Consider the following 24,249-nt stretch of genomic DNA (forward strand, 5'->3'; position numbering starts at 1 on the left):
TGTCTGCAGCTATATTTTTATTTCATCTCTCACTTGCTAGTCTGCTCTCCAACTCAAGTGTTGCCATCATCTATTAACGTAGAAAGTGGGGAAAGAATTTCCTTTTAATGAGGGGGTTTTGGTTTGGGTTTTTTCTCCCCTATATAGCGAAGCCATTTAGGAGCATCTCCGTGTTTACGTTAGTGACCTGCCTCTGAATCTTGAGAGTCTGACTGAAGCAATTTGTGGGCTAAATGAGATGAGCCATATTGCTGCTATGTCTTCCTGAAGCTTTCTAGGTGATAGAGGATTTTTTTTTTTTTCCCATTTCTTTTGTTTTGGGCTTGTTCTTTTTTTTTTTGTGGTAGCTCTGCTTTTTTGGTCTTTTCTGGCTTTAACTCAGGATGACATTTATGGGAGATGAGATCGCTTCAGGATACCGGGGAGAGATCCAGGGTGATTGGCTACTGTTTGGCAGTGATTTATTAAAGCAGCTCTTCTTATCTCCCTGACTGAGATCCTGGTACATTTACTGCTATAAACCCAGCTAGTCAGAGATCTCGTTACCTTCTCAGCACAAGTTTGTTCTGTCATAGACTTTGACATTCAAGCTCAAAGCCTAAGAATGATTTAATTTTTAATATCAAACGTTGATAGGTTCCAACTAAACTGTGGACCCCTCTTGCAGTAATCAGTTGTTTTTTGATACATATTGCCCCTTGTATAATTTAAATGCAGGGTCTGCTTTGCTTTCTCAGACAAAATAACATATGTTTTGTAGTATTTTTGGAAAATGATGAACACTTTTCGGGTTTCAGCCAGACTCTTTGTACTATGTGCAGGTGTTTTGGGGCTTTAATAATTAGGGGACGTCCTAATAGAATAATGGGAGGACGAGGCAGGAAAATGCCTGGTGGCATTTTCGTAGGTGGCAGAACCCACCTATGATGTGGGTTCTCTCTGCCTCTACAAAAAAGTAAGCTCTCCTCTTTTAGCTAATACAAAATAATAAACTTAACAGCTGTGTTTCAGCCCATACTTACAGGAAACACAATACAGAATTGATGGAATCATTAAATCATTATTAAGTAAGTATGGTCTATTTCAAGCTACCTGGATTTATTTGCTTTACCTTAAAAAGCCCCACCAAAACCCCAAACCAAACATTAACCTCTAATTGAACAGGCAAGCAGGGCAAAGGTCTGAAGTTCCTGGGTTAATACTATGTCACTTACTGTTTTTAAATTGTTGTAGTACAGTAAATCTACATGGACTGTTTTATTCCCCAGGGCTGACCAAAGGAACGGGCATGCTTTTTGTATTAGGCAAGTTTGCAGTAGGCAAAATCTTGGCTTTTTTCTTTACCATGTCCCACCCCTAAGCCATGCAAGATTTGCATGAACTCAAAATGTTACTTTTCTCTTCTGCAAAAAGCCTATCACGGTAAGTCACCAATTGGTACATTATATATATATATCAGTATATTACAGTGGGACTGTTGAGAGGCACCAGGGTAGGCAGAACATGTCTTTCCAAACCAACTCACAGGGAAACTCACTGATAGATGCCTGCGTGTATCCTGCCTGCAGGTGTTTATCCATGTGGTGTGAGTGCGTACTCATGTACCCACCTATATGTCAGTGTCTCGCTGTATGTGTAGAGTGTATATGAGCATGGTGTTAGCAGAGGAAGCAGCAGCGTTCACAAGCTGCGCTGCCTCTTCATCCTGTCACCATCCGTGTAGGCCCTGTACCTAAAGCTGGTTGACTTTGAATATGACCTAGCAAACTGATGGGAGTTAAGAGCTAAGGGGATGTGACCTTAAATGGTCAGCAATGACACAACATGCGAAGCTTTTAGCTCGTGAAGGATAAAGCGTAAGAGTAGTCTTAGGCAGCTAACAGGTATATAATGACACTATGAGTCAAGGGGACAAAAAGGCAGTGAAAACATTCTGCTAGTGACTACAGATAGAGTAAAATTATTCATCAAAGCATTTTGCAAAGATGCATTAGGCTCAAGAAGCTGTTTTGGTTCTCACAGTCTGATGAACTAGTTAATTAAAAGTTTACCCTGACAGTGTCATTCAGAGATGCTAATTATTTACCAATTTTTGCTTGACAGCATGGTGCTGTATATTAGACCTAATTGGCATCATATCTTACTGTATATATGAGAAGTAGAAATCGACAATCAGCGTATGCTGATATTTTCCTTTCATTACAATGACAAAGGAAGGAAATATTCTGTTGTTATACTGTCATCACCATTCTTAGGAAGTATCCAGTATTTGATATTTTATATTGTTGTCTTCATTTACAAACTTTCATTGATATTCCAAACATCCCAGTACTGAGTATTTTCCTTATTTTGCAATTAGGGAAATAGAGGAAAAAGGGTTATTTTCATCTTAAACATTAAAGTACTGAGTCTGCTGGTTTGTAGACCGCCTATCCACACTTTTAGTTCCTCAGCGTTAAGTTTTCAAAAGAACAGAATTTCTTTGCACCCGTTTTTGCCTCAGAAGCCTCCATATATTACCTGTGCTTTATTTCTGCACTGGGAAAAAGTGTTCTTCCTATTAAATGTAATAAATCTGCCCTTTACACCTTTACTTCTTGTGTTATTCATTAGCCAAACAACTTCTGTCTGGCTTTTTCATCTGCTGCTTTGGTCAGTTCTGCATCTGGTCACTACTGATGCTTGTATGCTCACCCTGGCTGTTTTCTCATCCTGTCATGTCCTAAATGCTATGGAAATCATAAACTTTCTGGGGTAAGGACCCTTATATGCATGTTGCTCTGGTGCGCAGGCAGCATGTTTGACCAAAGTATTTGAGTATTATTTCTGGAAGATACTATAATACGTGATAACGTAATACATCTTACCGTAACTATTAGTAATGATCACCCAAAGCAACCTCTACAAAATGAACTTTACAGCCATTGTTTGAATTCAGTCAAAGCCATCACTCAGTGTTATTCCTCAATGAGTCAGTCATGCTCTTCTTTCAGAGTACCAAGTGTTATTTTGTTTTCAGCAGAACTCCTCCTTGAAATAGCCTGCTTAAAATAGATGGAATGAAACTGTTCATGAAAAAGTCAATTGAGGGTATTTTTTACAGAGAAGGTGGGGCTGTGAAATTAGAGATTTGGATTGGAAAGCCCCTTTGTTGTTCCATCTAGTCTAATCCTGCACTGTTGCTAAATAGTGATATTTAGCTGTCTTTTCTCACCTTGAATATTCTATTTCCCTTAGTAACAATTTTGTGCTCTGCCCACAGCATCTTGTTAAATTGCCTCTTCTCACTGGGTTAGGTTTTTATATAGATTTTCTCAAATACAGTAACATAAAATACTAAAAAAATAGCAGTAAATGGTAGAAGGCAGGATATATGTGAGATAGCTATCAGGAAAGCAGTCAGAACACGCAAGGCAAAAAAGCAAAGCAAAATAATATTAGAGCCGGGAGTCAAAAGAAACAAGAATGTCGTCTGAGTTCAATAAAAACAATAATAAAAAGATCACAAAAGAATAAGGAATGTGATTGATTTCATAATCTTAACTAAAATCGAATTAAAAATGATGCTTTTATCAGATAGTAGTGTTCATGTCCATTTTGATAAAGCATTCCACTGATTTTCTGTAAGGCAGCGGTTAATTATCAAGGTACAATTAGCACTTAGCAACAAAAACAGGGAGAAATGTTCCCCGATAACTGTATAATCTGATGTATCTGGACAAAAAGTGTCCTAGCATTTTAAAAGGAAAAGCAGGGAAACATTTTAAAATAATGCTCAGTGAATTCTTGAAGGCAGCATCAGTCAGTCCGAGAAGTTAAATGCAGAACCACACTATGGGAATGACACGCAGGGAATCAGGCAGTCATTGCTTAGTAATCCTGACACTTTATTTGATATACTCACAAGTATATTATTCACATAATCCTCATGTGTGGAGAGGAACATCTTATATTTCGCAAATAGCCAAGATGTGATGAAACAGAACATGCCAGGCATACTGCTGCTTTTCAGTAGTGATGCTCCCTTGTGTTTGCTATAGATTTCTGGAAAAAGCTATTTAATAAAGCTTTCAATACCACGTCTCACTGATAGTTAATTTCTGCCATGAAATAACAGAGAGGCCTCCCAGACCTGCTATGTGAAAACTCAGAAAAAGCTCCTTATCTAATCAAGGAGAGGAATCTCCTGACTCACTTTATGATGTTATACAACTGTGTGCACGCTGTAGGTGGTCTACCTATTGAATGCTAACCCCCAGAGCATTGTGTAATAAACATTTTGCTAGACAAAATGGTAAACTGAAATGAGATTTAGGAATTCCAAAATTCTTTTGGGCACATAAAACAAGAGGAAACAGGAGAATTGCAGTATTTCACCGTGATCGTTGTCACTGATTGTGTTTTTAATATTCATCTCACAGTTAATATATCATTAAGTGAATGGACATATTCATAGAATAATGACAAAATATTCACTACAGCAGCAGAAAAATGTTTAAGGATGTTTTCATCCATCAAATATCTGAATATTGAATTAGATTAGAGCAATTCACAGTAAACTGATTAGAAAACAGTGAGAACTAAGTTAGGTAAAATAATTCAACTTAAATCAAAATAAGATAATTTTTCAGAACACTGTTTTCAGGTTCCATTTTTCTGCAGGCACTTTCTTGAAAATAACTGCAGCCACTTCTTAAAATCTTTCCTTTTAATCAATATTTTTTACAGCAGCTGAGATTAGGTTATTCGTTGTAGTGACAACAATGTCGATGAACTCATTTGGCCTTAATGATTTGATTCTGGCAGCAGCTACTAATTCTGTTTACCACAAAACCTAAGGTTTTCGTACACAGGTTAAAGACAGAAGTGGTTCCTGGGATAGCTGACAGGGTGGATTAGTGCTGCGGAGCCCTGTAGGAAAAGGTCACTGCTGCAGTACAGAAGGGAGGGTTGTCGCTGAGGGAGGTGAAGTCGCATCTAGCCTACAAATAAGGTTTGGACTTGGGTAAACTAGTCATTGGCAGGTATAAGTAGGATTTGCTTATTGTCTGCTGCTTATCTTTGCCTACCAACACTGCTCCTGGCTTCTAATCACCGCTGCCAGGCGGCCGTCACGTCGATGGGACTGTCAGCTGCTCTCCTTCCTTCTTCCTGCTCCTGACATTATTTGTTTGTGATGTTTCCAAATAGAAAATCTTGAGCAAGCACAGCACTGCTGGGTGAGCAGGGGAAAATGAAAAACCCTTGTCTACTGACAGGTTTTTAAGCTATGGAAAGCTCCTTTAGGTTTTCATTCTGTTTTTGAAGTTGCATGCAGTATTCTGCGCTTATCTATATCTCACTGAGAATTCATGCTCAATCCTAATATTTTTTGCATCCCATTTAAATGGGAGTAACTGAAGATCTCATTACTTAGGACTTTGAATGATTAGTCATTGGGGTGTAGGTTCTCTAAAGATTCATAGAATAGGGTAGCACATAGTGGCCTTAGGAGACAATTTCACTCAGTTGCACAAGGTAATATTGGCTATGAAATACAGCTTGCTAGAAAAATGATGGCTCAGCAGTTCACCCTGAAATGTCACGCCATTTCAAAGACTTATCTTTCACAGTGCTGCATGTTGCAAACTTACTAGGCTGTACATGGAAGCCTACATACACAGTAAGGATTTTCTATGTAAATAGGAGTGCATGAGAAAGTGACAGTTTTCAAAATGACACCTGAATTATGGGAAATAAAAAGTGATTGCCAGCTTTTGATTGCATTTAATGGTACCTGGGTTACCGAGCCTTGTCTGCAGCTGCATGAAGGATACTATCTGAATTTGATGAGGTGATGCTCTGCTCTCACTTAATATGACTAACTTTGTTTAATACTGCACTACATTCCTCTGTCTGGGTTATGGTCTTTCTTACACCAGCTTCATGCGATGGTCTCTCTTCAGTCATTCAGAGGGTCCAGAATTTGGGTTTTTTACTAGCTGTCTACGCTCCTTTTATACTGCAGTACATTGTAAGGTAATACAGAAATTTTCTTAACTGTTAGGAGAGCAATTGCAGATCATTATGTTCCTTCTCAGTCCCAGAAACTAAACTTCAGTGTGGAGAGTGCCCTGTTAAAATACATGTATCCCAAACTGCCACTGATTTTAATGATATTGCATATAGATAGTACACATATATACTATGCAAATGGTAACAGGAGTCCTCAAGGTTCGTACACAGCTCCTGAATCAATTTAACTATATAATCAATTTAGGAACTAGTCTATTTATGCCAGACACCATTTGGGTGGATCCACATACAGAACTGTAAAGCTTAGTTCAGGAGAGAAGACGTGGCTTGAAAAGGTAATTTTATGTTTCTACCGGTTGTTTGTCGCCCAGGCTCTCTGCATGGAGCACTTAGTACACATTACAAAAGGCAGAGGAAACCAAATGACTAGTTTGAAGGGTTGGGAGTCAGTGAATTTAGATTTGGAACATGAATATTCATTAGATCTGGCTCCCCTAAGATAATCATCAAGCACAACCTTTCTTTGGGAAAAGCTGTCAAGTTTGACGTACCGCGCATTCAGAACCTGGCTTAGAAATTATTAACTTTGAGATGGAAGAATCTTTTCAAGCAGCATAAAACAGAGCACTTTAGCAGTTTCCCATTAAATTTTCTTTAGTATTTGTAAAGTTCATTGATTTCAGACAAATAAAAAGCAACAATGCGTAAAAGATGGAGACTCAGTACTCTGGAGTAAACAAACTCCTTCCCCTTCAAACTTTCTAAATAAAAAGAGGATAAAAAGTGCATTCAGCTAATGTAAAGGGGTGAATTAATCTGTCTCCTATCTGGCAGTGCTTGATAGAAGTGAAGGCAATAAGAGGCCTTCCTGTTTTCCCTGCTCAGCTGTATTATTCGTTATAATTCTAGGCAGACTCAACAGACTGAAGGCTGTGCAATAACTGAGAAAATCAGGGCATTTAGTGATGTCCTTAACTGCTTAGATGTCACATTTTTAGACATCTACGCTTGAAAATTTTGATCCCTACCCAAATCCTACACGTCATAAAGAATTTGATGCTACAAAATATCATCAAATTTGGTATTTTGAATCACTCAGAAATAAGTGCCGAAAACCCTCTAAGTTATGGTTTAATAATAAAGGAAATCTCTTTTCTCTAAGGGAAAGTCCTAGGAAAATGCTAATCCTAGGGCAAGGATGTTTGGGGATGTTTTATACCTAAGAACATAAAGAGATTTTTTGTGCTTATTCTAATATAAAAATGTATATTTGCATTATCCTTATGAATTCCTAATTCCTTTAAAAAGACTATCTAGGTGCAGGCATTTAATTGTGGATTGCTTTATGAAATATATTTCATTTTTGTCAGTTGTTGCTTTTCAATTTCAAATCTATTTTGTCAAGTTGGTTTATATCTCAGTTTGTTTCATTTCTTCCCCAAGAGACTTTTGCTTTTGTGAGTGTCCCAAGTAAGGGATTTTAAAAGAAATTACTTTCAGTAATAGAACTATAAATAGCATAGTGAATACTTCCTTCAGACAAACTTTGGTAGAACTTTGTGTATCATAAAAAACAACCAACCAAGAAGTCAGCCAAAAATTTGTTAGAAAAATCTGAGCTGAAGTACTTAGTAAGATAAAAGAATAATAGAGAATCAAGTATCAGTAGATGTCAGATTTTTTTTTTTTTAAAAAATATCCTGACTTCTACTAGCAGACTATTTTGATAGTGGAAAGGAAGAAAGATATAACAGGATGGACTCACATGCTGCACCATCTAGGGGAGAGCCCTTAATGGCTTGTTTATTTTCTAGCATTGCACACTCCAGCATTCCCAGTTGTAAGCCATCGCATTTGACAGATTTGAGTATGACCAGAGGCCTGAACCAGCAGCCTGTCATGTTCAACTATGCTGAATGCTTTTAATAGCAATGTTACAGCAAAAAAGTGGAGGCTGAGCAGCTTGTCAGTCTCAGGAGACTCCTAGACTTTACCATGTTGCAGGCAGATCACAACTGACTTGTAGCCATATCTTAATAAAAGGAGGAAAAAATCAAACAATTTATTTCAAAGAAAAAGCTTGAGTAAGGGAATAAAAAACCAATGGGCCATTGGAGTCTGCCTGTTTGTCATTACAAGTAAGAATCCTGTGATGTTTTCTGCAAATACCTGTAGAGTCGCACTCTCTGGGAGCAGCTGTCCATAGCTGCAGCTGGTCAAGCCATGGACAAGTCTATTCACAGGCTACTGCAACTGGCTTCGGACTTGGACTTTGGTTTGGGACTCTCTTGTTTTTACTCTTCACCAGCATTAGTTCTAGTGACATTTTGGCTCAGTGCCTCGGTTTCTGAAGAATGAATCTGAGGCCAAAAGCTAGCATGTGCTTAATCCAGTACATGGATCAGGTCCCTCAGCAGGGGAAGAGAAGCAAGACCAAGGGAGGGGAAGGCCACACGCAGCGCTTCACTGCTGGAGGTAGGGTACCCTACGGCCACTTTGCTTAGGAACAACGTGTATATGTTCTCTCTAATCTCCAGTTTTAATGCAGTTATTAAAAGTGAATCTTTAACTCCTTTAGCTATCACATTTATAGCAATCATCTGTATTTAAGTATCTCACAATCAGAAAATTAGAATGGGGTTATCTGAGTACTACCTGAAGTTCACATGAAGTTCTGTGGGGTGCAATGGCAACGTTAGAGGTGCCAATAGAAACTCAGAGCTTTGAACAAAGGATAAGAGAGCAAGCATTTTTATTAAGCCGGTGAGTTAGCAAAAAGTGGGGAAGGTCAGGGGTCCTCTGTTCTCCCTGGTTTTCTCCTCCTTTGGAAAAAGTCACAAAACGTAGCAAGAGGATTGAAGAATTGCCTCCATATACTGCTGCTCCTTTGCCTTTGCAGTGACTGAAGCAATATAGTCAAGAAAAGGGAGGGGTATTTTTTGCAGGGGTTTGTTCTGCACTGCTGCAAGGGAAAATGGTAGTCTTGGGTTATTTCTTAGCAATGAAATACTTACCTAAAAGTTACTCCTCTCATAGTTGGTCCTATCTGTTATAATTTAGCACAACAGTCTTGATTATTACCCAATATAAGGTTAGCTATCCCTTTACCCTGATTGTAGTCCTTCAAAACCATTTTAGGACATTTTGTGGTTTATATTTATGCCAGTAATCCTGTACCTTTCCTGGGAATTGAAAGCGGGGGGGACGGGAGGATGGTTAGATATGGAAATTAATACCTTTTATAAGGGGAAAAGCTGTAGATATTATAAACATTGATTAGTTGTAGAAGATCTATGATCAGTAATAGTACATATTAGGGATTTTAAGAGGTAAGTTTACACTAGCGTTTCCAGCCTGCCATAGCCTGTTCTTGCTATTGCAATACCCTCTGCCCTTTAATTTCCGCTGCTTCTGATAATTTTATGTGGTCTGTCAGAGAGCAAAGATTATCTGAATTTTAGGTTAAATGGGAGAGAACAGGGTAATTTCAGGTGAAAAGTAAGTACACAAAGTACTTGAATAATGTAAAGACAACAGACTTTCTCTGCTAGCATCGCATGGGAGGATTTTTGCTGCAGGCCATGTGCTGCTGTCTGTAGTGCCCTTTGTCTCAGCTGTATGTGTCTAGGGTAGAGACGATACAGCAGTTCAATTCTCCAAACTCTCTGCTCCCTGCTAGTGTCTGGAGCTTTGACCTTTGTAGGTAAAATCTGTCTTTTTTTCATGCAGGATTTGAGCTTGGTGTCCCTCTCCACTGCAATCCATCATATTCCTACAATCCCTTGCTGTCTGGTCTTTTGATGTCTTTCTTGCATCCTAATTCTTTCTGCAACATTGCAGATGAGTATTTTCATTCTTAGTTCTCCTAGCAGATGGTGAAAAGGACTCTAGTCCTTTCTGTTCCCTTTCCAGCAGAACTGCAGGCTTCATGCCTATCCATTACAGTATTTTTTTTTCTCTTTTTCCCATGGAAAAACTACATTGAAAAAACAGTCTACATGCATTCTTTCTTTTTTCCCTGATAGTTTTAGATTCACTTCCCCACTTTCATAGCTCCCCTGGGCTTGGGGTTTTTGGGTGGTAACAGTAAACAACAAACTTGCTTTTCATAATACTAAAGTTAATTAAAAATTCACACAGTTGCAAGGATAAGTTGCACTTAAAATGTGTCTTGTTTACAGTCCCAATGTAATCATCATTTTGGAGAGATGTTTAAACTGGCTCTGAGAGGAGGTGTCCTATGCAGCAAAGTGAGCTGCCTGGGGGGGACCCTGCCACCAGTGCCCGGCAGATAACTGTGGCTCCAGCAGGATGCAGTGGGCCTGGCATGTACGCCCTAGGAGATAGCCAAGGCTCCTCAAGTGCCAAAATCTCCCCTTACTGTCTGTATCTGCTGCTACCATTCCTCAAGCACGCGAGCACAGCTGTGGTGGGCTGGGGAGGCCCAGCCAGAGGGCTTTTGTCATTGTCAGTCACCACTTCTTGTTTGGTCCCATCACAAAATTCTCTTTCTGCCCCTTGGTGCTGGAACCCAGCACGCTCCCTAGTCACCCAGGATCCCTGAGAAACAGCCAGAACCAAATTCCTTAAACATCTGATAGATCCTGACATGTTAGGGGAGTAAATCCACTCAGGCAGTTCTTTATGTGCCTACAGGGATATCAGGCGTTGTTTTTCTCCTGCTGAAGATGCTTAGAGGCTAAAATGGGTCCCCTTTTTAAAACCTGTGATCCACACCATGCTGACAAGCTGTGTCAAGAGTGTCTTGAATCCATGAGCACCATTTTTCTCTTTCAGTCAATCTGGCAATAATAGTAATTTCAGTACTTTAATCCCTTGGAAAGAGAGAACTCATAGTGAGATACATTAGTGCTGCCACCTTTTCAGCTGAAAGGGGTGCTTTTAATGTGCTGTTTCTCTGAACTCTGAGCTAAAAACAGCCAAAGAAAATACTCTGTTATCCAGAAGGACTACAACTTTCTAAAGGCTTTGGGTTCTTCTTTTCTGAAGGAAATTATTTACAAAACAGAATGCAGCAATGCCTTTGGGAAACATCTGTCACTATACTAGCAAGACTACTGAAAAGTTTAGGATGCTTAAAATACCACAATTAGTTATTGTTGTTTGTTGCATATCTATAGAGATTTGATGAAAAATTGCCATTTCTTTTTAAGGGAGTATTTTAGCTCTGGTTTTCCATTAAATTATGAGTGAAAGTTTTTTTTGTCACAAGAGAAATTGAAATGTGTTTGATTTAAGGAAGAAAAAAATCTTTTTAAAGTTTTGTTTCAAGCATCCACTTTATATTATCCTTTATTATTTTGTTATCTATACATTTTTTCATGTGACTAGTATATGGTATAATATTTCATTGAAGATGCTTCAATTTAGAAAAAGATGGTTTTGTTCGGTATTTAGACTTTTCCATATATCAATGATATTTTGCCCTGTCACAGTCCAGAAACCTGGGCAATTTACCTGGTCTGCAACCAGGTAAATTCCTACAACCCTTTCTTCTCCAGACTCCTAAAAATTGGATAAGGATTAGGTTGAAGCCTATGTTCCCTAAGTGAGCTGCTTCTGCCCTCATTGGCAAGATGCTAAACACATGGCACAGAGATTCTTCAAGAGATTATGGGATGAACAAGGATTGGGTACCATACAGAATAAAAATATATACCTCTGGAAACTTTCAGTGGTAGAATTGATCCCAATTGTGATCTCTGAGCAGAATCAAAATGCTGTGGATCAATGATTGCTGTTAATGACCATGTGAAAAGTGTCGATGTAACATAAGGTGCAGCTGGATAGCATTTAGAATTGCTCCAAAAGCTTGGCACAAGTCAGGATTAAAGATAACACTGAACTCTTTAAACAGAATTATCTAAAACTAACCAATGTCAATAATCTAAATGCCCAAATAGCTCTTTAATGCAGAACAAGAAAATCTTTAACATTTGGGAAATTGAAAAAAAAAATCAAATAAATGCTAGGATGACTAAACCTCTGCAAATAAGTTTGGTTCTGAAATCTGTGTTTTCTAAACTCAGCAGCGTGACCTTCATGGGGAAAAGGCTAGGAGGAATTAAAAATCAGGAAAAAACCTCCAAATGTCAAAATGGAATAAAAATGCTCCATGAACCTATTTATTAAAAAGAGAATAAAGTTATGCATAAACTGGATGCAACTTTTTTTTTTCCTTTTAAGCAGTCTGGTTTTGTGTACAGAATCATGTATGTTTGATATATTTAATTCATATTGCACATTTCCTCTCAGAGAGACCTCTGCTTTGCCTCTGTCTTCACACTGCTCTGTATTTTCATGAGAGTTACAGACTAGAATTTTTTGAGCCTTTATCTTTTCTGTGAAGTCTGATTAAAGTCAGCCAGCAGTTTTGCCCAGGCAGCAGTGAAAAGCAAGGGCCTGAAGGCCAGTTGCACAGAGAGCGTGAGCATTGAAGCCTTCATTCCTTACAAAATGATGCTAAAAATCAGGTCATGCAGAACCAGGAGAAAGTCCCTCTCTACTTTCTGCTAAAGCAGTAATCTGGGTCTTTACTGAGTAAAATCTAGGAAATGAGCAACAAGTGTGAGTGACAGTCATGGCATACAAAACCATGAGAAGAAACAGCTTTATGTTCTGCTTAACTTGTCCTTTGTCAGACACGTTGTCGTGATGCTGACTGCAAGCAAGTAAGCCTATTAGGCTTCAGATAATAGGCTTACCCTCTTATCTGAAAATATTTGTGTGGATCAAGCTCTCAAAGAGTTTCAAGGGTGAAGATTTTTATTAAGAAGCCCTTTAGGCATCGAACTAGCAGCTTTTCCCACAGTTGCAGCTTGTTGCTAAACTCAACAAACCAGCACCTTGTCTTGAGACCTGCAGGGAAAAACTACATTGAACGAGGGTGTGCAGGAGGAAGCCTGTTGCTTCCAGTCACTTCCCAGATAAAATTCATCCCACGCTTTCAGAAAGGCTGCATTTCTGACTCTGCTTGCACACGGTGGGAGGTGTCCCACTCCCGGGGTGCTCTCCCCACTCCTCAGATGGTAGTGCAGGGCCGTGAGTTCTGGGACCATGTTATGGCCAGGTAGGTTATCAGTGAGTGCTGCAACGAGGTGACAAGGATAGGAGGTGTCTGGCACTAAGTTGCTACTTTCAGCCTACAGTTGTAAAGGATGATTTAAAAAAAAAACAAACAAAAAAAAACCATGACGTTACAAACGAAATATAACAATTTTGATTTAGTCTCTGCCTGCCACACGTCTTTCCATCCTCAGCAAAGGACAATGTGGGGTAACAAATGTCTTTCACAAGTCAAAACCAACTCCAAACTTTGCTTTATCCCAACAGCGAAGCTGCATAAAACTGCTGGTTTTAAGTGTTGCTACTTCATGGAGCATTATAGGATGAGTATCATGACCAGAATGAACAGAGATTTACTTCTCGGCATTCTGCTAACATAGTTATATATGGTTTTATTTCTTCAGATTGGGTTTAATCAGTTGCAAGCAGGAAAAATAAATCCCTGCTTCTGCACATAAGCAAAAATAGGACAGGTAGTTCTAGCAACAAATATTCTTAAATGTGAGACACGATGCACAGCAGAGGAGGTTACCAGTAAATCAGGACTTTGACATCAGGCAATAATTACTGGGAAGAGTTCTCTTCTGAACAATTATCAGGAGGATCTGTTTGGTTTCTTCATGTACTGTAAAGACAAGGCTGAGTAAAGAGCTTTGATTTTTCAGTACCTCCCTCCCAGCTGAAGATCTGACTGGCACTTTGCAAAGGTGAATGGCAAATTCTGCTTATCTCAGGGTGTTAAGGTGCTGGTTTCAGTATGATTTTCCTTCAAATACAAATATGGATCCCATGAGATGTTTCTTTATGCTTGTGGGATCTCATTTCTTACTTCATTTTTGAGGATGCGAATTGACCATACATAAAGTGAAGAATGACATTTTTACTTCTTAAAGTGACGAGGTAACAAGGAATAGAGTTTTATATTGCTTTTGTATCTTCTGAAGAACTGTGTAGGCACTGTAATTTGTTTATTTATGTCCATTCAACTGATGTTAATTAACTTGTCTGAATCCACATTTGAAAAATTTAAACATCTCTTGGATCCAAACAGTCTATTAAAAACATAACAAACAGCAGCAGGAAGATAATTCCATCAAAAGCTTTTCTCCCTTGGTTTGTTATGATATTGTCAACAGTTCTTGATGGAATTACTTCCTTACATCTTGCTTCAGCCCATATATTACTATTTTCCATAGACTGTTTGAAATGTAATTAAAAATGGATGCTGTTTATCTGCCTCATACAAAAGAAGAACCGTACATTCAAAACCCAAAATATCTTTTCTAGTTGGGTATTTATTATTTTATTCAAGTAACACTTGCCTAAATTCCATTTTGCAAAGTTCCTTCTTCTGATTGTTGATACATTCTGTTATGAATTTAGAGCTAGTTAATGACTTTCTGCTGTCCCGATCATGTCAGATTAAGCGTTGTATTCAGAAATAAGTGGAAACCAGAAGGGGTTCTGGCAAGGACCTCAGATCCTGAGGTGTAGATATGCAGGTTTTGCAAGGTATGTAAAATTATTACAAGAAATGTAAACCTTCTGTCACTTCATTTTTTTTTCCTGCAGGCTCTAAAAACACATTATTTCTTAAAACACTTATTAAATGCTTGGAAGAAGAAATATGGAAATACACTGACCTTGCAAAAATGCATTTCACTCTAATTGTGCTCTTAGGCTAGAAGTAATTTCTATAGTAGGGTATAATTTTCTTATTGGATCTTCTTACAAAAAAAATTTCAAACGTGAAATAAAAAAAACTCCCAAAGTGATACTGCATGAAAGCAGGTGCATAAATACATTGCTATTCTTTTTAATTGTAAACAACTTTCCTTAGAATATGCTGAATGCATCCATTTTGAAATGTACATGACATGATTTTCTATCCGTGACCTCAAAGTAATTCAGGATTAACGCTTCAGTGGTTGGCTTGTTTGGGTATGACAGGTAATACATTACACCTGCTGAGGAAAACGTGGTGAAGTATGAGTCCAGCTGGCTATGTTTTCATTTAGCTATGAGGATAGAACAGCTATAATGAAATTTATAGCCCCTGCAAGTTTCTGGCTTGATTCAGGGCCTGGGCTTTGGCTCTCAGAGTCTGTGGATTGAAACAAAGTATTGATTTTATGAACTCTGTGCCATCTTGAATCTGTCTGTGAAGGGTCAGTGTAGCTGTTTTATGAATAATGAGCATCTGAGCTCAGACTAAAAGATTTGAAATGGATTAATTCATGATGAATTGAACTTTGAAGGAGAAAGTTTGCCAGCTGATGTATTGGCATGCTAGTGAGGAGTTGCTTTGAGTAAAACAGTCCAATTATTTTCTTATCTTTTCTTCTTAATGAGCTAAGAGATCATTTCTATTCTCAAAAGTCAATTAGGAGAGTAGCTATAAAGTCTTTATTTTAGGCTGAATCCTGCCTAACTCTCCTGCAACATGCCCTGAAGTATGGGTGTTAGAGAGGATGGTTCATGGCAGCAGCCTGGACTGCATGTTAATATCCACTTTACTAGTGTGCTGTAGAGAAGCAACGTTCGCGTCCATGGAGTGTGTTGTGGAGGCTGATTTATGCATTGCGTTCCCTGTTTTATGGATTTTATGTGTGTGGGACTAGCTTAAGCACAGACGGATGGTCAACGAGTTCTATCTTCCTCTTGCGGGGCTTAACTTGTATGAGTAGAGTAAGGAAAGGTGTACTAAGTTCAAGCTTTCTGCTGTGGGCATCTAGTTTAAGTCCTCTGCCTCGCTCATATCTCTCCAGTCTTTCCTTCTTACCCTTTGAGCGTACCTGCCTTTGTCTGCTGACTACATAGGGGATTAAATGCCAGCCTTCGATTTCCTAACTCACATTTAATGTAGATGCCTTATGCATCACTGGCACAAATTGTCTTACATGCCAGGTAGCCACTCACTTCACAGGTGGCTAAATTTGGGGATTTTGCTTTTTTAGGGCACTGTTGGCTAATTTAAATAACTATCCAGTATAACTGAGGGTGTCCCAGTTCTATCCACTGCAGTAGACTAGTGTACTAGCATCTTATTTGGCAAACATGGAAGTAGGCTATACTAATCAAAGTAATTGCTTGTGTTTCTCATACCTCTGCTGTTTCTATGAAGAATTGTGTAGAGACATCCAGAGGATCTAAGAGAGGGACATGGAGACCTGCATCATCTGAGGATTCATTAACATGAAACAGCCAGCTGCGTGCAGCCAGAGGAAGGGTTAACACCTCACTTCTCATCTTTGATCTGCTCTTAGTATGGATTTGTAGATCCTCAAACACACACTCAGGAGCTAAGTTTCTGTTTAGCCCCAAATGTTACTCTTTTGTCATGATCTCAGTTATCTTATTTGTCCTCTAAGTCCATTCCCCCCAGCAACAGAAATACACATGGGCACAGGCCTGTATGTACCCTCTATGGTAATGAACAATTTAGAAGTGTTTAAAAATATTTTCACATTTTGGAAGCTCAGACTTGCTATAAAAAGCAAGTAAAGGTTGTTTTGCTAAATGTGTTTGTTCAGATTCCCTGAATCCCAAATCCATACACAAGTCCATGGGGATATGTAAGTTCCACTGGCATTAGCAAGAATGTGACTAAGGATTTCTCATTCCTAAGCAAGACATGCAAGGGTCATAGGTCTACTACCGTGGTCTAAAGCCCTTCATGTGCAGTACAAAGCATGTGACAAATAAAACACTATTTTTCATTCAGAGTTACAAACCTCCCTGGATAGAACAGTTATTCTGATTAAATGAATGCTTTAAGAGGAAAGGGTTTGGTTTTGTTTTCTAGAGCTGTATTCTGCAACCTGTAGTTCCTGCTTCTGCTTGCAAAACTGGGTAATGAACCAAAGAAAAAAATGTCAGCAACTTGTCAAATTATGCCAAGGGCTGGATGCATTGAAGGAACCATACTTTTCCAGCAGACACAATAGCACATTGATTGGAGTCTTGTTGCCTTCATATGTCCGACAATCTGCTTGTGAAAAGCTTTTTCATTTGCATACTTAGGCCACTTTGGCTGGAGGTGGTCTCAAAAATTAATGAAATATGCCAATGTTGAAACAAATTCCAGGCATTGACCCAGCTTATCAGTATGGTGGACTTCACTGAGCTGGCAAGTTTAAGGGCTTGTAGGAAAATGGTGAAAATAGAAACAGGAAGGGTGGAAGGAACAATCACTGTAGTTGGGCGCTCTGCCGTGTCATGTCTGCAATTAGAGACTGCTTTGATTTTCTGAAACAAGTACTGTGAAAAGAGAATATGGTATCCATGGAGTTAACACAGATTGTTAGTACCACTTCCTCTTGTCATGTACCTTCAGGATTCGTTGTTCTCCCAAGGCACTGTGTTTTGTATTTTCAGCCATCACGCAAAACATCTAGAAAAATTTGTTGCATATTTCTGCAGGTCTTCATTATGTAGGGTATGATCAAGTATTATCTGGCTTGTTTCATTGCATCTTTGCCCTAGAGCTCTGTTTCTTGCCCGCCTGCTGTGTGAAATAATGTCTTATCCCATCTAAAATATTCCTCATTTGGTTCATATAGTTCAGCGTGTGAACTCAGAATTGGATTATTTTCAAGTGAAGAAAACCAAATTCTTGTGGAAAGCAAACACAAAAGTGTCATGAGCACAGCTGAGTGCAATTTATCTTTCCATTTGAGGGAATACTTGTGGGAATACATTTATAATCTCTGTTCAGCTCTACACACTGATGTTAAGCACCGGGTATTTTGACTTCAGATACCTTGCTATTTCTAGAACAACAATGTGGTAGAAAGGTCAATGAGAGGATTATTATGGAGCGATCTTTTCAGTACTAACACACACTAATGAAGGTGAGACAAAGAGTGATAGTGGAGACTAACCAATTGTGTAGATAGCTAGTTATGGATTCCTCAACTTCATGGAGTATTTGATACGAACAAGGAGTTGGAACTTTGCTTGAAGCATTTGGAGCAACTTGTGGAGCATTGGGATATGTACAATATTCATAGCCACCTTCAGCAATTAGAGACAGTGTGGAAGTCTTCTCCAGCAGAAATGTTATTTCTTGCTTCAAAATGGGCAAGAACTGTTCAGATTTGAAAGGTGCAGGCTAGAATTAGAGAATGAGTTTTAGCTAGTGCAAATAATCTCATAGGCATACCTAGTGCATCAAAGAAAAACAGAGATCTAAGCAGGAAGAATGCTGGTAATGTTACTATGAAGAGCCTGGGCAAACTCAAAGAGCATGAGGTATGTTTCTGGATGAAGGTTGTAATGCAGTGGCCATAAGGCTAGTCAAGAGATGGGAGGGAAGCCACCCCTTGGTGCCTATCACATGGTTGGGCATGCTTTTTCTAGCTCCTAAGGTGAAGGGGCATTCCTACTGCAGTACAGCTTCCCTGCTCAGATTCAGCCCTGTATATGACTGAAGTCATGGAATAATTATCAGAATTATAAAGCTGATAATGCTGCAAGCTACTCATGCTGTGTGAAAAGAACTTAATGGGGTTGTAAAAGCACTCAGAAGTAACAGAAGGGTTGCCTGTGTAACCCTAATTCAGATTTCTTGGGCACATACATTTTCAGGCAATCATGGTTTGGTCAACAGCATCCCCCAATCTCTAGAGTTCTTATGTTATATAATGTGCAGATTGAGGGTGTTCAATTTTAACACAGTTATTCAGCATTTTGTGTATTCCTTGTCCTTTGTCATGTGCGGCCCCTTATGTTTATTTATCATATGCCATTTGAACATTTTTCTAAAGAGCAAGGGGCTCTTTAAAGTGCTTTTTAGTGTAGCGTCTGAGTATCCACAGTTATCAAAGACTGTGTTTTCAAACTCATTTGTGCATATATTGTGTCCATTTTACAGATGGAAAGCTGAGGTACAGCAATAGTAATGCCAAAAATAGCTGCTGTTTTTTGACATGCAGTTTGAGTTGCTGGTAACCTAAATTTTGAGATACCCCTGGAGCAAACTATAGGTTCAAAGCACACATTTGCACGCATTGCATCTTTGCAAATCAGGTGCTTCTAATTTTCTTTAGAAGCTCTTTTTTGGTGTCCAGCTTGTTAAAAAAGTTGGTTAAAGCAGTCACCTAGTATCCTGCAGGTTGCAGGGAGTCTGGTACACCAGGGGCTTCAATTATGCTTCATATAGTTTGTTTTGTTACAGAATTCTTTTAACTTCTTTGAAAAATGACAGAAGGCAGCTTGCTTTAATGCAAAATTTAGATTCATCCCTACAGCAGACCTCTTGTGAGCACTGAATTAATGAAGCATTTCTAGAGAAAAAATAGTACGCAGTTGCGTTATCAAAAACTGTGCTGTTACATACATTCACAATGAGAGTAGTGACTGCTGGGCTGTTTGCTTGCTCTCTGTTTGCTGATTTGAACCCAGAACTAGGCAACATGCAGCAGGCTGAGCTGAGCTGAGCTGCTGGGTAGGGAGGAAACTTTGGCCAGCTAGCTGAAAAAAATCTCTGTCAGGCATATGCAAACAGTGATTTTGAAGAGCTTTATGAATTATCTAGATTTGAGAGGATTTCTCTTAGAAACGGCAAAGTGCACGTCCTTAATGTGAAGATTATGGCTTGCTGAATTTCAAGGTTCTTCTCCAGTTCCTCTTGGGATCAGGATTTTCTCAAAGAAAAGGCTGCCAGAACTTGTCAAAACAGGGCATTTTTCTCTTAGCCTCAGTCTCCCAGATAGATGAACTGCATTTGCTGACATTTTCTTTTAAAGAAATTGACCTGAGGCTGACACCCAACAAGAAGAAAAAAAAAAAGCGGATTTTGCCAATGTTATAAGTAGCTAAAATGTGGTTTTAAAAAAGGAAGTGAGTGGTGTCAGGCATTAATAAGCAGCGGTACTACCTGACCTGTCATAAACTCTGTAGCATGCATGAAAAAGAGAGAAGTAAAGGAAAGATAAAATGAAAATGAAAGTTGAATCTTAGCCAGTCTATTAAAAGCCTATATTAAGTCCCTTAGGTACAATTTGACAATGAATATTGTTTTGATGAGGGGTAGGAGAAACAAGAACAAAAATTACAGTGAGAATTTGCTGCAGACTCCCAAGACTGGGTTTTCAATCTCAAGGTGATTGCACATCTAATTTTACCAGATCTGTTTGTCATACACTCGCTAGTTTAAAGGAGAAATTAATATGAATTATTAAGATTTTTTTCCAAATTATAAATAAGGCATCTTCATTATCCAAAAATTATATTAACTTATCTGGTAGCAACTATACTATCTAGACATGGGGAAAGAGGGCTGAAAAGATGGAAACAGTAAGTTCTGAAAGATAGAAGATTTAGCTGCATGAACAAGTTAAACCAACTCTGGACAATGCACTAAAAGAAGCACAGAACAATGATCTTCATTGCCAAAAGGGTGGCTGATACAATCTGTTTTGTTGGAGTTTTCCATTTTTGCTATGTATTTTCAAAATGTTGGTACAAAACATTTTTTCAAGTGGGAATCAGTTTCTCTAATAGTCCTTAGAAAAATGCCATGCAGGAAAGAAAAGTGTTTTGGATATTCCTGTGTTTTACAGGCATACTGAATATTAGCAGAGATTTCGGGGTGTGAAAGCCCCCAAATTTAGCAAAAATCTTGAGCAACTATCATAGAAAAAAAATCCAGACAAATATAGTGATGACTCTGAAAGGTCAGTAGTGGAGGTGTCAAAATAATCTTCTATATATCTTACAAGATGGCCATGAGTGTTCCCAGAACCCACTAATAATCCACTGGTGAGTGAGGTGTGATGAGTGTGAAACACCACAGAGAAGCCATAATAGAAAGAAAACATGATCATAGTAATTTTTGCCTGAAAACTTCAGCTGCAGAGAACATGTTTATATTTTGTGAATCAGCTTAACTATTTCAGAATTTAGAAAATATGAATCATCTTACAAAGAAAAATGAGCATGAAATGAAGTACCCAAAATTAAAATAGAATAAAGTAACAAACAGACATGGAGAAACAGAATTAAATGTTGATCTTGGTCCCCAGGGTCTTAGGGTGGACTCAGAAAACTGATGGTCAAGTATCAACTGACATTAATGTCATACATTAAAAGTTCATGTTGCTTGTGAAAGTACTCAATATATCTCATTTTGGATCTGGCTTATGATTTTTTTTTTCCTTTTTTAAAGTGTCTTTTAATGAGGGCATATTATCTTTTCCAAAACCTAACCACGTTTAATATTATCTGTGTTTTTATCGACCTTTAAGGTTCTCAGTCTTAACACTGTTATACAAGGTATATTCCCATGTGGTATATAGCATTTGAATAATGGCTTTTAGCATCAATGAAATTCCATATCACATTAGACAGTGAAAAATACAGAAAGTATAAATGACTAGTGCTTCAGAGAAGGTTCTTAGATGAATATGGGCAACCTATAAGGCATGATATTGTAACTGCTTAGACATTAAATTTTATTATTAAATCACTCATGTGTGTATATTACCTGGAAATGTTGCAGAAGACATATTTATTTGTAGTCATTGTAGTCAATGGTGGAAAGTGCAGCACTGTAATAAACTCTTGCCCTCTGAAATACGTTTATCTTGTCACTGAGCTGGCTTACGAATGTGATTTTCTACCTTTCGCAAAACAAAGGTAATGCTTGCTGCAGTTGCTATGATACGAGACTAGTGAGTGCACTGAACTTTCTCGTGCATCAGCACACATTTTGCACCATGCAGTTCACTGTCACTGCTGTTAGGACTTTCTAAAGCCTTCTATGAAGAAGTGGACAAGTGCATTTAATCTTCCAAAACACCACGTGTAAAATAAAGATTCACAGATATTTTCCTTGTTTGATCTGAATTACTAGTAACAATAGTATTGAGCTTTAAATTGACTGTGGGATAGAATTTCAGATTTTTTGTAAAAGGCGGCTCATCATACAGCAAAATAAGGACATTATGTATGCTCTCTTGTGTTTTGAACTTTAGCAGCGTGCATAAACATGTCACCTAGCTTTATCTCTCCAGAAGTTATGTGTCCAGAACAGGCTTTATCAACCCTCTCCTCCCTAGGAGAGGGAAAGACATAAAGAGGCACTTTCAGTGGACAGTTCATCCCACAAACCTGAGACATTTTAAGCCAGGATGAATTACCTCCTAGAGAACCCTGCTTCTTTGTACTGGTTAGAGAAGGCACCTAGATAGATAGCTTAAATGAGATACCTAACTTTATATAGCTAAAACTATAGGAGATTAATCCCACTGCAAGTGATAAGGTGAATATTTTTCAAACTCTGTGGCCTGGAAATAATCCAAAACAAGATTAACAGGTGGAGATGCAGCAAAACTAGGAGTATGCTGCTGTATATAACGATAAGTTAAGAGTCATAATGTAACACCATGGGGAAGCAATTGTGCAGAGAAAGGTCTGAGAAACACAGATTAACCTCCCTTCCATGCAAAAGCAAGGCTTTTGTGAGAGTAGGTAAATGACATTTCTATAAGAGTAGTCTTTTCCTCATTTGCATCCTCTGCCTCAATCTCCCAAAGCAGAAGAGTTGACAGCCTGTGTTTCTTGAGAGATGTATAATGTGTCCTCTGTCAACTCTAGCGACTGTATTGTCAGGAAATCCTATTCTGGTGACATTGCACCCACTAGACAAAGGCTGAAGACGAGAAAATAAAACTTTTGGAAATACTGGCTTCCTGCTGACAGTTGATTAGGCTGCAGAAGAGATACTCCTTTTATTTTTCTGTAGTCTGGAAATCCATCAGGTGTTCTGCAAGCTATTAATAATACTTTGGCTAGCAATACCAGGTAGGTTTAATGGATTTCCCTGCCAGTGTACTGAATGCGATTGCAATGAAGCATGAAACAACCTGTTTTAATGACTTACACTAGTGCTTGCTTAGACCTGATGTTAATTTTTTAAAAGACACCTGGGTCTTTCATTAATTGAACAAGCAACCACTTGACAGTGAGTGAATAATTAATTAAAAAGTCTGAAAACTAATATTCATTGTACATTAGGAAATATTACTGAAATTTTTTTGGTAAACCTCTTGAAGTAATTGCATCTATTGATTTTGAGATGTTTTCTGCTTACTGACACGCAGTATGTAAAGTAGATGTACTCCTTTCTCTGCAGCTGGGATGACAGCAGCTCAGTTAGTAGTGGCCTCAGTGACACTCTTGACAACCTCAGCACGGATGATTTAAATACCACCTCGTCTGTCAGCTCTTATTCCAATATAACTGCCTCTTCAAGGAAGAACACTCATACCCAGGTGAGTAGCTTTTCATTGCCATTTCTTGCAACACCCCACAAGCGTGCAGGATAACAAAGAAAAAAGCTTAGCATCAATGCCTCTGAAACAAATGAAATATTCATATTTTACAAACTCCTCTATCACACTTGTGTGCAAGAAGCCCATGGACCCCACTGACTGAACCGTGACCCATGGGCTGATGCCTCAGATGCCCTGCTCCCAGGTCACATCCCACTGCTGAAGGTGCCAGCTGGCCAGACCCTGCTCTGCCTGCCATGGGGGAGCCCCCCGGTCCCAGTCCTAGGAAGCCCCCGGTCCCTGCCGTACCCTAACACAAAAAAATACAATATGACTGGATCTGTGATGGGTGGATTTCTACTCATGTCATCCCATTTGGAGTATCTCTTTCAACAGCTAGCACAATTTAAAATCAGATAGTTTTGGTCTTTCATGAGCTGACACATATCGGGGAAGAAATACACAGGCTGCACTGTCCTTTCCCTGTACTCTCCACTGGGAGAAAAGAGGCTGAAGAAAGGAGCCCACAGGTAGCAGAGCTTCTCTTCTCCCCAGTTAGGTCCAAGAATGAAAGTGTCCCATGGGCCCACAAGCTGACAATGCACAGTGTCAAAATAGAGTTCTGAGCAGCGTACAGCCACAAGCTATATACGTGATACAAATGTATGTGTGTATATATATGTATATGTATATGTGTGTGTGTATACACATATATGTATATATATATATACACATATATACACATGTGTGTGTGTGTGTGTGTGTATAAAGCCCTTGTGTCAGGTATCCTAGTATTTCTTCCCAGCTCCTCTTCTCAAAATTGCAAGTGGTGAAAAAGACAATACAGAATGCTTGCAGGACTCAGATCCTC

At 38.7% G+C, this 24,249-nt stretch overlaps 1 protein-coding gene across 3 annotated transcripts in view; it reads left to right on the forward strand.

Moving 5' to 3' along the window:
* The window catches only part of NAV3 (neuron navigator 3), a 273,398-nt gene that overhangs the window by 183,978 nt on the left and 65,171 nt on the right, over positions 1-24,249 (forward strand). For all 3 annotated transcript variants that reach the window (XM_075728018.1, XM_075728019.1, XM_075728020.1), the window contains one exon: positions 23,240-23,378. In XM_075728018.1, coding sequence (XP_075584133.1) covers positions 23,240-23,378 — 139 coding nt within the window. The remainder of the gene's footprint in view (positions 1-23,239; positions 23,379-24,249) is intronic.

The sequence above is a fragment of the Pelecanus crispus genome, chromosome 1, assembly GCF_030463565.1.
Source record: "Pelecanus crispus isolate bPelCri1 chromosome 1, bPelCri1.pri, whole genome shotgun sequence".
NCBI classification, from domain to species: Eukaryota; Metazoa; Chordata; class Aves; order Pelecaniformes; family Pelecanidae; genus Pelecanus; species Pelecanus crispus.